Source organism: Zootoca vivipara, chromosome 7 (assembly GCF_965207765.1).
Source record: "Zootoca vivipara chromosome 7, rZooViv2.hap1.1, whole genome shotgun sequence".
Lineage (NCBI taxonomy): Eukaryota > Metazoa > Chordata > Lepidosauria > Squamata > Lacertidae > Zootoca > Zootoca vivipara.
The window spans coordinates 66250701-66264063 of NC_142590.1; the positions used below are offsets into that span (position 1 = coordinate 66250701).

The following is a 13363-nucleotide window of genomic DNA, read 5'->3' on the forward strand; positions in this document are numbered from 1 at the left end:
TTTTTTTTCATTGGACCTTGTGCTGTTATTCTTTTCTCCAACTTGAAAGCACATGTCTTGACTATGAATAGCCAGGCTGTGCCCATATGATCAAGAATCTTCAAAGCTTTCTAGCCCTTTATAAAGAAATCTCGACCTTTAATATCTCAGATATGGTACCTTATTCTCTACACAGTGCTTTCCTTTCCTTTGTGTTTGTATGTAGGATGTGTTTCTGCTGCTCCCCAAATGTCAGACGACACCACTTAGCTATAGAGATGTGTTGATTCCCATACGAAGTGGCTTCTATTTTCCAATTTTGTCAGGAAAGCTAGAGTCATTTGTGTATGCTGCTCTTCTGGCTTTGCACACAGGAATTATACCTGGCCAGATCAAAATGACAGCTTTCAATAAAAGTCACGCATGGGTTTCCAAGAGCTTTAATTATCACTTGGGAATATCCCACCCACCCTCATCCGCTGGCTTCTATTAATGCATAGCACACCTGAATGAAAGTTGTGACATTTAAAGCTGAAAAAGCATAACACCCAAGATTGGATTAAGGTGATGGGGAAGACCCAGGTGCAGTTTTCAGAAAGGGTCCCTCCCTACCCCCCAAAGGAGTGCAGGAACTTAAAAAACAAAACAAAACCCATACTGAATTAAAATAATTTGTTAGTTTTATTATACATATTTGTATACCACAACAGACAGTGTATACCACAATAGCAGTGAGTAAATGGAGGCAAGATGGCCTCTTGTAGACATACATAGGTTCTGGTGCAATTGTTCCACTTCTACCATTATGGTCCAGCCCTGTGGTTCACACCTACTCCAGTTTATGCAGAAGACGTATCATGCTTGCCTACTCCAGATGACAGCCCAAACTTCCTTAAAACTAGATTCAAATTAAATGCTGTTGCGATGTGACTGGTGATTGTTAATAATGAGATATACACTGCATTACCACGGTTTTCTGTTGCATGGCCATCTCCTTCACTGTCCCACCCTCACTGGGCTCCATTGAAAGTGGCAAGGTCAAGAAAAGCCTTCTCAGCTTCACTCATACTGATTTCCTTCACTCTTCCTGCTTGGATTCTCATGAAATGGTCAAAGTTTAGTGAAGCCTTGCCAGTCTTATGAAATGTCTTATCAGATTCCTTTAAAAAAGTTAAGTACTACAGTAGTACCTTGGTTTTCGAACGTAATCCGTTCTGGAAGACCGTTCGAGTTCTGAAACGTTCAAAAACCAAAAACTCAACAGCCAACAGCTAAGCCTCAGGATCTCGCACTCAGTGGAAGCCGCGTGGCATGTTCGATTTCCGAGGCGTGTTCAAAAACCGAAATGTTCGTTAACGGAGATGTTCAAAAACCGAAGTACCACTGCACAATGCATACTATTGCTGTTGGGCAGAAATACTCTCTGTTTTTTTTTTTAGGGTGGGGGAGTGGAATCTCAGACTGTTATGGACTCCAGCCATGTCAGTTGGGTGAAGGATAATGTCCCTTACTCACAGTGATAGAAAAGGAGGAGGAATATGTTAAGGACTAATGCATGTTAATAGCGCTTAGCTCGTTTTCTAGTTTTTTTATTTCATTTTTTTGTGTGCTGAAAAATTATTACAAAGTTAATATCTGAGACATTACAATATAATATAGCGCCATTAATTTTGTTGCTAAATTATATGTGCCATTCAATAAATACAAAACATACAGAATTAAACTCCTATATGGTTCTGGGAGTAAAAATGTAGAATGCTAAAAAAAAGGGGGAAAGCTTCTAAAAGTACTCCCAGCTGGTGACTGGATCAACAAACTTTAGGAGTTGGCTTTAATGTCAAAATACTATATAAGCTCAAGATAAATGGGCTTCAAATAGAATAAATTTGTGGAAATGCAGACTATTTCTATAATATATAATATATTGCTTGGTATGGTTTTGATAAGTCATGAAGAACAAAGAAATATATGGGTTGTAATAAAAGACAATATGATAGGATGTAGAAAGAGTGATTAAGTTATGAAAATGAATACTTTTATTAAATATCCATATGATTCACAATATTTCATTAATGAAGGGCTCATATTACTTAAACTCATTGCCTCTTTAACCGATTCATCACTTAAAAAATAATTTTGATCAATGTGTGCAATGTATTGTGAAACTTTGCTGGAAATAAATTCAGTAGATAACTATCCTTTGCATTACCTCTTCTGTTTCAGAATTCTCTGAAGAAAAGAGGATCACGTTCTCTTGGGAAGACAGACAAGAAGTCATCTGTCCAGGTACCTAACACCTTCCTGCAAAGTAGCTTGCAAAATGTGCTTGCCATGAGGGCTGAACTGCTGGGCACTTGTGTAGTTGCTTCACCTTGTACCTGAGGACAACGTTCTCTTTCTCTTAACCCCATCAAGGGAGAACCTGCAGCTCACTGGTAGAGCAACACACTCTGAGTAAAGAGCGTCCCAAGTTCAGTCCCTGGCACCTCCAGTGAAAAGGAACTTTGCTAGCAGGCCTGAGAATGATCATAACCTGGAGAACCACAGCTAGTCTGAGTAATAGACCAGTAAGCAATGGTCTATATGCAACAGTGAGCTGACTTAGCATCTGGCTACTTCAAAATGTACATTGGGGCTGGTCTTCAGTTCTTGAGGAACAGATATGTGGAATGTGTTTGCCTTAGAAAACATATTTGCTTTAGTTGTCTTAACACCAGCTGTTGGAATGTAGCTCCCTAGACTAGGTATGTTCAGCTTATTGTGTGCATGACCTGGCATGGGGAGCCAGCCCTATTCCCCCTAGCAAGAAAGCTGTACAAATACCTTTTTTTCAAGATAAGGAGGGGATAGAACTGTCCGTTGCTCCTAATTATTTTCTCACCATAGAGGCCTGGGTAGTGGACCTACCGTGCTAGTATGCAGCGCAAGTTCGGGATCTTTTATTTTTTATTTTGTAGGCAAGCAAAGCAGAGAGCCCTGCCTTATTTCTCTTGCAAAGGATGCCACTTTTAGCTGTTAGGGTTTTCTATGATTAACAAACCATAGAATCATAGAGTTGGAAGAGACCACAAGGGCCATCCAGTCCAATCCCCTGCCAAGCAGGAAACACCATCAAAGCATTCTTGACATATGCCTGTCAAGCCTCCGCTTAAAGACCTCCAAAGAAGGAGACTCCACCACACTCCTTGGCAGCAAATTACACTGTCAAACAGCTCTTCCTGTCAGGAAGTTCCTCCTAATGTTTAGGTGGAATCTTCTTTCTTGTAGTTTGAATCCATTGCTCTGTGCCCGCTTCTCTGGAGCAGCAGAAAACAACCTTTCTCCCTTCTCTATGTGACATCCTTTTATATATTTGAACATGGCTATCATATCACCCCTTAACCTTCTCTTCCCAAGGCTAAACATACCCAGCTCCTTAAGCCGTTCCTCATCAGGTTCAAGCAGAGGTGTGCGCTGTAAGAGGAACAGGCAACAGGCCTTCGAATTTTCAAATGTTCCAGCATGTCCACCTGCTTCGGCATATTTACCAGTTGCAACATGCTCTGGCAAATAAATATTTTTACTTTCTGAAAAGTGAAAGGTTATCCTATATGCCCTCAAGTGCAGCTGGTACCATGATGCAAAGGATAAAAGCTGATGTTGAAACTATGCACCAGTGGCATTTTTGTTTCTGTGCTTGTGCAATTTATTGTTTTTTTAATATGGAAAGGTACTGACCACATTTTAATCAGGTAGAAGAACAGGCTGGCATTTTTTTAAAAATTGCCTTTGCATTCGATTTTTGGATTCTAGTGGTTAAATGCTCTGCATTGCGTTGGTTGACCCTGAGTAGCAGTGGAATATCTGGAATACATTATCCAAATCCCCTGTCATAATGCCAGGGGGTGGCATTAGAAAGAAGCAGTGATGCAAAGGAAATAGCTTGGTGACAGAATAAAACAAAGCTGGAATGAATTCCAGTCCATTGCGTTGCATTAAATTGAGTTCCTGCCCCTCTTGAAGCCCGAATTGAAACCAAAATTAAAATTGTATTCCGAATACAACCATTTGTTACACAAATAGCTGGGGAAATTATGCATGGTTCTGCTGAAACTTCGCACTGTCCTCATTTTGACCAGTTAACAGTGATCTGGCAGGTATATTCATGTTTTTGTCCAGATACCTTTAAGGAACAATAGCACCTATGCATGCTTATAGCTCATGATAGATTGAAGCAGTGGTAGACTTATCATCTTCACAGAAATAATTATAGGCATTTCTCCCTCAAATGCTGGTGCAACTAAGACCAATGTTTGTCCTGTAATATACACTGCAGCTTTATATACCATAAATGTTGATGAAAGGATAGGGTCACAAGCATTAGCCTCCACCACACCCTAGGAAGAGTTCTGAACTGGGTGTGGGTTGATGGGTGAGTTTTATTAATGATATTTTAGCAGAGCTTAAATATTAGGCAATGCGTATGAACTGCTTTCCATGTGGGAATTTGCAGTGTTTGAAGCAGTCCTTTTGAAGATCCTCCATCCTTAAAAGAAGTACTATCTGAACATCTGGAAAGATGATCTAGTCCATGTTGCATCAGTGCTTTCCCTTTTCTGACACTTCTATTATCAGGCGAAGAGAATAATTATCTGTAGGGAGGATGTAGCGTCCTAGGAGAAAGTTTATACACTGTAATCTGAGTGTTTGAATTCCCAGTCTCCTCACACTTCCTGAGAGTTCTTAGACTTCCTGTTCACCTATATTGGTCTGCTGCACTTAAATATATGAATAAGACTATTATGTAAACACACACGCACACTTTTGGAAGCATGCTCTGCACAACCCCCTTTTTTGGAAAAACATCTAGCCACATATAAATATATGATTTGTGTGAAATGGAAAAGAACCTTAGTAGAAAATTATAAAGTCCATGTACCGCTTGGCGGTCATATGTTTAATTGGTGGCTCCAGGATGATAAATTAGCAGTTGTTGAGTACAAGTAAAATATTGTAGCTAAACTTTCTGTGTAGATGTGCTTGGAATTCTTTGAATAAATAACACAAATATGGCCAGTGTTCAAAAATCACCTCAATTTAAATGCTTTATGCAGTTTGCCAAATTGCACGTCGTCTTTCTTTAAATCGGAAAAGGAGAGAAAGGGATGGGAGGCATGAAGAAGTATTGTTGAGAATATGGATATATAGGGAGAGGAGAGTGGCGAATGGGACTGGGACCGGGATTAAATTTGTGCTTTGTAAGGGTACCATGTCCCCCATGTCCATTTGACTCATACCTCTTTTTGGACTTATGAGTTTTATAGGATATATTTCATATCCTATAATCATATCCCATGTTGTTGTTTGTTATGGATTTTAAATTGTATTGTAAACTTCCTTCATGAGGATAAATAGATCCTGGTAAACAGATAGCAGCTGTTGTTAGAAGGAACAATTTAATACATATACATGTATTTTCCTCCCACTACCAAAGAGGCCGTATTCCATGTACAGTCATAACTGTGTAGATTCCTAGATCCCCTGCAATTAATCACCCATTCAAAAGCAAAGCTTTCCATGACAGTTACTGTTTTACTTCCACGGTACATTCTTTGTCCCACATTCAGAAGAAAATCTGTTCCTTTCAAAAGGGTTTGTTCATATGAGGTATTTAAGAATCAATTCACCTGATCATCTCTTCAAATCTGTATGGCTGAAGGAGACTACTACTATGACTAGTAGTACTACTACGACTAGTAGTAAAATTCATTGTTGCCACAGCCACTCTGGGCAGGCTACTTGATTTGGTAATAAATCACCAAACTGGGAGCACTACAGCTACAATGCCCACATCCATATGGCTTCATCCTGAAGTCTTCTTGACATTTGAACCCCTTAAGGGATAGTTACAGGTGGTAGCCGTGTTGGTCTGCCGTAGTCGAAACAAAATAAAAAAATTAGCACCTTAGAGACCAACTAAGTTTGTCATTGGTATGAGCTTTCGTGTGCATGCACACTTCTTCAGATACCTGAAGATGTGTACATGCACATGAAAGCTCATACCAATGACAAACATAGTTGGTCTCTAAGGTGCTACTGGAAGGAATTGTTTTTATTTCCCTTGAGGGATGTTCGAGCATTTGAAAACCAGGCGCCAAAAGCATTAAATTTTGTAAGTTACTTTGCTGTGCAGGGTTTCCATTGAACCTTGGTGTGGAGGCTGTGTTTAGAATTCCAAAGCAGCATGAATGCTCATTTGCTTGCATCAAAGGATAAACAGTCACTCTGTTTTCTTCTCTTTCATGTGTGATTTTTCTGTGCCTGAATCTGGTGCAGTGAATTTTTGCATGCGCAAGGACAACAATGCAGGACATTCTAGAGAGTTAATAATAGCTGCCTTTTTCAACTGTGGCTGATGCAATGTCAGGCCTGACCGTTGCAACTGAATGTTCACACTGTATTGGCCATCTGGAAAGGAGGTATTGAGTGCCTGGTGGAGAGTTTCTTTTCTGGGGAGGAATTCGTCCGTTTTTTCCCCTCCCTCAGTGAGCTATGGAAACAGGAAATGAACTAATTTTATAACCAAAACAGTCATTTCTTATGAGGTAATATTCCTTGAGGGGAAAATTCAAATCTTCCACAGGGAATTTGAGCAAATAAGTCTCCAAACTGTATAGTATTTCCTAACGGTTTGGAGGGCGGGGGTTGTGGGGCGGGGGGAGGCATTGGAAGATCTGTGAGAGCAGAGCAGGGATTTCTCTCCGCCCTTGTATTTTGCAGGGAAGAGAACAGATTCAACCGCTAGCAATGTGTAGACAGGGCTTTAGTCACAGTTATTTGGCTCTGTTTTGGAATGAGCCATAAGCACTCTCCCCACTGTAAAAGCTGACTTCCTCCTTCCCTGCCATGTCATGGGGCCTTTCAAAAGGGAAATGTTTTCCTCTGTTTCAGCACGTTGCTCCGCCTTTGAGGTGAATTCACAAATACAAAAACTGGGCCTTGGTTTCATCTGCGGGGTTTATTTAGGAGCAAGCCCCCGTAAGACCTAGAAAGGTCAAAAAGGTTCCGTCTCCTTAACCTTACCCACTTCAACCCACCCCAGCGGTCCGACATAATCTTAGAGTTGATTCAAACATGCATTTAAAAATGTATGGAACAGGCTGTCCTGACTATGCCACTTTGTACTAAATGCATCATGTTTTTTGTGATCATGTGAACCTAAGCATTTGGTGGGGGACTTGAAGATGGCGCTAGGCTAGACGGAGAATTAGATACTTTGGAATTTGATCAGCTCTCTTCTGTTTGCTAAATCAGTAACCAATTGCAAGTTGACTCCATAGAGGTATTTCCTTCTCTTGAAACCTGGAGCATGACTAACCCTTTCCACTACTGAACCTTTGCCAAACTGGTTGTTAGTTCTGAAGGGTGCATAGAGCTACCTGATTTTTAATTTTTCTTTGCAGCTAATTGCAGCTTAGAGAGGAAGGATTCCCCTTGGGGAAACAGTTCATGGACAAAGTGTTAAACTCTCAATTCCCCCACATCAAGTGCAAATGTCCAAATCCAAATAATCCCATTGTGGCTTATTTTAGGAAAACAAAAAGGCATTGGGAGATCCAATCACAGATCACACACATCATATTTAGTGTGACTCTTGGGGCAATTACTGAAATCTTAAGGAAAGGAAAATTAAGAAGGGGATAGGAAGAAACTACTGTGTTTTGTAGACAGTGATGGATCAGTTCATTTGCAGTTTGGGGACAAGAGATAATACAGTGGTGCCTCGCAAGACGTAATTAATTCGTTCCGTGAGTTGCTTCATCTTGCGAAGCACGGTTTGCTGCGGCAAAAAAAAAGCAAAAAAAGGTCTCGCGAAGCACAGCCATAGAAAACTTCGTCTTGCGAGTCACCAAACCCATCGCAAAACGCTTTTGTCTTGCGAGTTTTTTGTTGCGCGAGGAATTCATCTTGCGAGGTACCACTGTATAATGTTATGGAAAAGGATACATTGTATCTGCTTCAGATCATCTCTGGTTCTCAAAGCCCTGTACTTCATCCACTCAGAACCCAATATAGTCCATTAAAAATTAGCAGTACAGTGGTACCTCGGTTTAAGTACACAATTGGTTCCGGAAGTCTGTATTTAACCTGAAGCAAACTTTCCCATTGAAAGTAATGGAAAGTGGATGAATCCATTCCAGACGGTCCACGGAGTACTTAACCTGAAGCGTACTTAACCTGAAGCGAACTTTCCCATTGAAAGTAATGGAAAGTGGATTAATCCGTTCCAGACGGGTCCGTGGAGTACTCAACCTGAAAGTACTCAAACCAAAGCATACTTAAACCGAGGTATGACTGTACAACTCTAGAAATATCACATATGCAAAATAGATTATCCAGAATGTGGATTATTCTGGAACATTTGAGGCTCATTTATAGTATTTCTCTTTGTATGGATACAATTGTTGCTTTTAATAGCTGATCAATGCTTTAATTTGGGGTGGGGGTGTATTTCTTTTAATATTTTATTGGTGAGTATATGTTTAAAATTATTCAGATTGGGCTGTCAGACTGTCTCTCCTCCCCTAGCAAACCACCCTCTTCATTCTGGGTTAAGCGCAGAATCTTCATCTGTATAAGATTCAAATTTTTCAAAAAATTATGGGAGAGATGAATCACTCTTCTCCTGGTGGGAGTGGTGTTCCTTTGGCCTGTGTTCGTCTTAGACAGCTGGGCTCTTTTAAGGATCTGTTTAGAATTGTAGCCCCAAACTCCAAACTAGCAATAAGTTCAGCTGAGCATAGTGGGGCTTTGTTCTGAGCAAATACACACGGGATTACATAGCGTATGCATTTTCACATGATAGTAATATGAGGCAGGGGTAACTGGTGATCTACTTGGGGAGTGAAAAGTCTTCTCCACCCCAGTTTTGGAGTTGGGGGACCAATCTTATTCCTCTCTCATCTCCCCTCAGTTATTGAACTTCAGGAAAGACCAAATACTTAAGGAGTTCTGTGACAAGGCTTTCTTTGTTCGGAGCCATACCAATAAAAAACCCCTTGTGTTTGAGCTGGCAATTTAAATCCAAAGACAAAATAAGCCTTATTTTATTTTTTCTTGCAAACAGTATCACAGATTATAGATGTAAAATGCAGTCTTTGTGTGTCAGAGTTTAAGCTAATTTAGAGACGTGCAGCACTGTGGACCCAGGGCAAAGCTGTTCTGTTACTAGATTTGTTCATTCTGTTTATATTCTACAGAATGTAGCCCAAAGGACAAGTTATTAGAAATTGAAAAGTATGACCATTCTGCCCTTGGGGACTGGAATGGCAAGGGAAACACTATTTTCTATAAACTGTTGCCACTTGTGTTGGAAAATTCCTGAGGGGGCTACCTTGGGGGCAGGAGGGACCAGACTAGCTAAAGCAGGAGTGTCAAATCTTGTATTGTAACTGGAAACAATCAATCTGCAGTGTGTGCACTGCATCTCCTGATGTTCTTGGACTCCAACTCCCTTCAGCCCTAATTAGCACAGCCAGTGGTCAAGGATGATGGGAATTGTAGTCCAGGCAACACATTGGCTACCCCTAGCATAAGGTACAGTGGTACCTCGCAAGACGAATGCCCTGCAAGACGATTTTTTTGCAAGACGAATGCATATTGCGAACTGATGGTGACTCGCAAGACGAATTCGTTTTGCGAAAAATTCATCTTGCGAATTGCTGTTTCCCATAGGAATGCATTGAAATTTAATTAATGCGTTCCTATGGGCAAAAAAAGAAATTTCAATGCATTCCTATGGGAAACCGTGATTCACAAGACGAATTTTTTCACAAAATGAATTGACTTGAGGAACGAATTAAATTCGTCTTGCGAGGCACAACTGTATACCAAACTTTCCTCCTCAAGCAAAAGGAAAGCAAGGCAATATTCCAGGATCATTGAGATAAAGAGGTTAATCACCGGAAACAAACAAAATGGCAAGCAGATTTTGCCCCCTCTTGGCTTGCCTGTGGATGTAGATGTTACAAAGTTCAAGTAGGTGGATAGTTAGTTTTATCCTTCATGCCATAATAAAGGTTAGCCTCAGGAATAATCTGTTTTGCACAGAGCGCCCTGCCCAAAGTGTCATTTTTAGTAATGCTTGCACCATTTGTACCTTTCTTTTATCCTAGGAGGACAGCGCAGACCTCAAGTGTCAATTGCATTTTGCTAAGGAGGAATCTGCTCTGATGTGCAAGAAACTGAGCAAGTTAGCCAAAGAGAACGACAGTATGAAGGAGGAGCTGACGAAATACAGATCCTTGTATGGGGACCTGGAGAGCTCCCTCTCCATAGAGGAACTGGCTGACTCCCCTCATTCCAGAGAGGCAGAGCTAAAAGCCCACCTGAAGCTTGTAGAGGAAGAAGCCAACATCTTGAGCCGGAGGATAGTAGAACTTGAGGTTGAGAACCGAGGGCTGAGGGCAGAGATGGACGACATGAGGGGCCAAGGAGACAAAGAACTCTTAGGGCAAGACATCCGGTTTGCCTTCTCCATGACAAACTGCGGGGACTCTGGGGACAGTGTGGTGGAGCTCAGGCGGCACTTGCAGTTTGTGGAGGAGGAGGCAGAACTGCTAAGGCGCTCGCTGATGGAGTTGGAGGAGCAGAACAAGCTCCTCATGAATGAGCTCAATAAGTACAAGTCAGACCACGACCTGGATATCACTCTGTCTGAGGACAGCTGCTCGGTGATTAGTGAGACCTCCCAAGAAGAACTGGCCACGGCCAAGGTCCAAATCAGTGAGCTAAGTGGCAAGGTTAAGAAGCTCCAGTATGAGAACCGTGTCCTGCTCTCCAACTTGCAGCGCTGTGACCTTGCTTCCTGCCAGTCCACTCGGCCCATGCTGGAGACGGATGCTGAGGCAGGCGACTCTGCCCAGTGCATCCCAACGTCGCTTTGGAGAGAGGTGCCCATTGGGGGAGAGAATGATGCCAAGGAGAGAGCACCTGGCAATGGCTTTAGCAAGTCGCATGAAAGCAGCCCCTGCAGGCTTCTCAAGTCCAAGGACTTTGAGACCCTCCTTGACATCAGGGACCAGGCTGCACTTGTCAGCAAAGCCATTGATGTCCTGATCTCTGATGCCAATGGCTTCACCTCCAGCCTCAAGCTCTGCATGGACAATGACTGTGCAGAGCTGGTGCTGAGTGAAGCTATGGATAATGAGAGTATGACTGACTCTAAGCTGATCAGTGCCATTTTGATGAGGCTTGGGGTCCTTCAGCAGGAGCTAAACAACTTCATGAGGAAGGTGGACTACATTGGAGACCACCTGAAAGACCAGAAGGACTCCTTGCCAAGCGCCAGCTCCCAGGATTCCACAAAAGAGGCTCTGCAGAAAGCTCATGGCTCTGAATTCCAGGTAAGGCTTTCCCTGAGCTGTCAACAGTGACTCCCTGGCAGTGATTATTGCTTTATTTGCCCATGCTGTTTTCTCCTGCTTTAACAAATCAGAACCTGGCCCTGTTAATGTAACTTCCCTTTTCTGCCTCTCTCTTCTGAAATGACAACTAACAACTGGCTCACTGCATGGAACTGTGGCTAGTGACAAGGTAGGACTCTGTTTTAGTGGAGTGTGCATGAGGCAGGAGGAAGATTGCTTTGAGAAATGGAAACTACATTACAGCTGCTGCTGAGAATTTCTTTAGTACCAGCTGTAGCCCAGGTATTGTGCAGAGCAAAGAAATTGCAAAATCTCTCACCAGAGAGGCTTACATGTGATGGGCAGGCTCAGACATTTACTTCCTTGGTAACAAAGCCAACATGCAGTTACAGAATGATTTTCACATGTGGAGAGGGGTGTCTGAAAAGAGCCCCCCCCCCAATGAAAGTAAAAAAGAGAAAATTATAAGATTTGAAATATTTTGTAGACAGGGATGAGGACTGCTGCCTTGACCCGTCAGCAACTTAAAACTCTCTTAAAATGATATAACTGAGGGCCAAACTAAGTAAGATTCAGGATTAGGATCTCCACCAGATTAAGGACTCCATGATTAAGATCTCTTGTGTTGTTTGTAAAACAGATTGAGGAAATGGTACTCTGGGATAAGATTGAGTAATCCTTTCTTCCCATGCCCTTTCCCCAATATAAATGCCACCTCCATCCCACCCTGGCCAGCTGCTTTTAGTTCTGTCAAGTGTCTTTGGGGTGTGTGTGACTGCACAGTCTCCTATGCCTGCCCTGTTCTTCATACTAAGCCAGGCACCCCCAAACTGCGGCCCTCCAGATGCTTTGGCCTACAACTCCCAGCATCCCTAGCTAACAGGACCAGTGGTCAGGGATGATGGGAATTGTAGTCCAAAACATCTGGAGGGCCGGAGTTTGGGAATGCCTGTACTAAGCAATGTCATTGAGGAAAGGACATATGAAACAAAACATTAAACACCCTCTTCTAGAGGAACATTTGTAGGTTTTATCCAATTTCACCCTAAGCAGATACCCTTTGCTGGCTGGGGCTGATGGGCGTTGTAGTCTATCTGTATTTGGAGCGCACCAAGTTCCCCATCCCTGATGTAATCTCTTCTTGAGCCTACTGCAGAATGATGTGTTTCTCACTATATCAGAAGGTGCACTTACCCATTATAGAAAGGACAGATGAGAGAGTGCTAGAAATCATGATAAATAAATTGTGGATCTGGTCTCTTGGCCAGCCAGGTTACACACCCTGACTGGACTGTGGGACAGTGAGAGAAAATGTAGCTGAGAACAAGTTTGTTCATCAGAAATTGGTGTTGCAATCTAGGGCAGACCTCCCCAATCTGGGGTCCTCCACCCCAGCCATCGTGGGCAAGATGGGATTTGTGAGTCCATCATCATCTGGAGGACACGAAGTTGGAGAAGACTGGTCTAGGACAGCAGCAGCTAATGGAGTATGACTGTACACCTGGCCTCCTGGCAATTGTATTGCTACTGCTTGCAGGAAGTGGCATTGTATGGGTTGCATCGGCAACAACACCACATTGGTGTCACCAATGTGCCCACACAGTACCAGGCTCCCTTCCAGTTCATCCTGTCTGGTAAACGGTACTGCTGCTGTTGCCGGGAGGCCAGGTACATGCTGCTGCCATTCCCTATGGCAGTGTTTTTCAACCTTTTTTGGGCAAAGGCACACTTGTTTCATGAAAAAAATCACGAGGCACACCACCATTAGAAAATGTTAAAAAAAATAACTCTGTGCCTATATTGACTATATATAAATCGAATTTTTCAATTTTTCCCACGGCACACCAGGCAACATATCGCGGCACACTAGTGTGCCGCAGAACAGTGGTTGAAAAACACTGCCCTATGGCTGCTCCTAAGAAAGGTCTCACTTTTGAAGGGAAAGGGACCTGGGGAGGGGTTGCAACCTCCTGAAGCAC

The 13363-nt window shown here is 42.5% G+C and overlaps 1 protein-coding gene across 5 annotated transcripts in view; it reads left to right on the top strand.

The window, feature by feature from the left end:
* The window catches only part of MTCL2 (microtubule crosslinking factor 2), a 90671-nt gene that overhangs the window by 49317 nt on the left and 27991 nt on the right, over positions 1–13363 (top strand). For all 5 annotated transcript variants that reach the window (XM_035122433.3, XM_035122432.3, XM_035122435.3 and 2 more), the window contains exons 4-5: positions 2203–2265; positions 10134–11363. In XM_035122433.3, the coding sequence (XP_034978324.3) occupies positions 2203–2265; positions 10134–11363 (1293 nt within the window). The remainder of the gene's footprint in view (positions 1–2202; positions 2266–10133; positions 11364–13363) is intronic.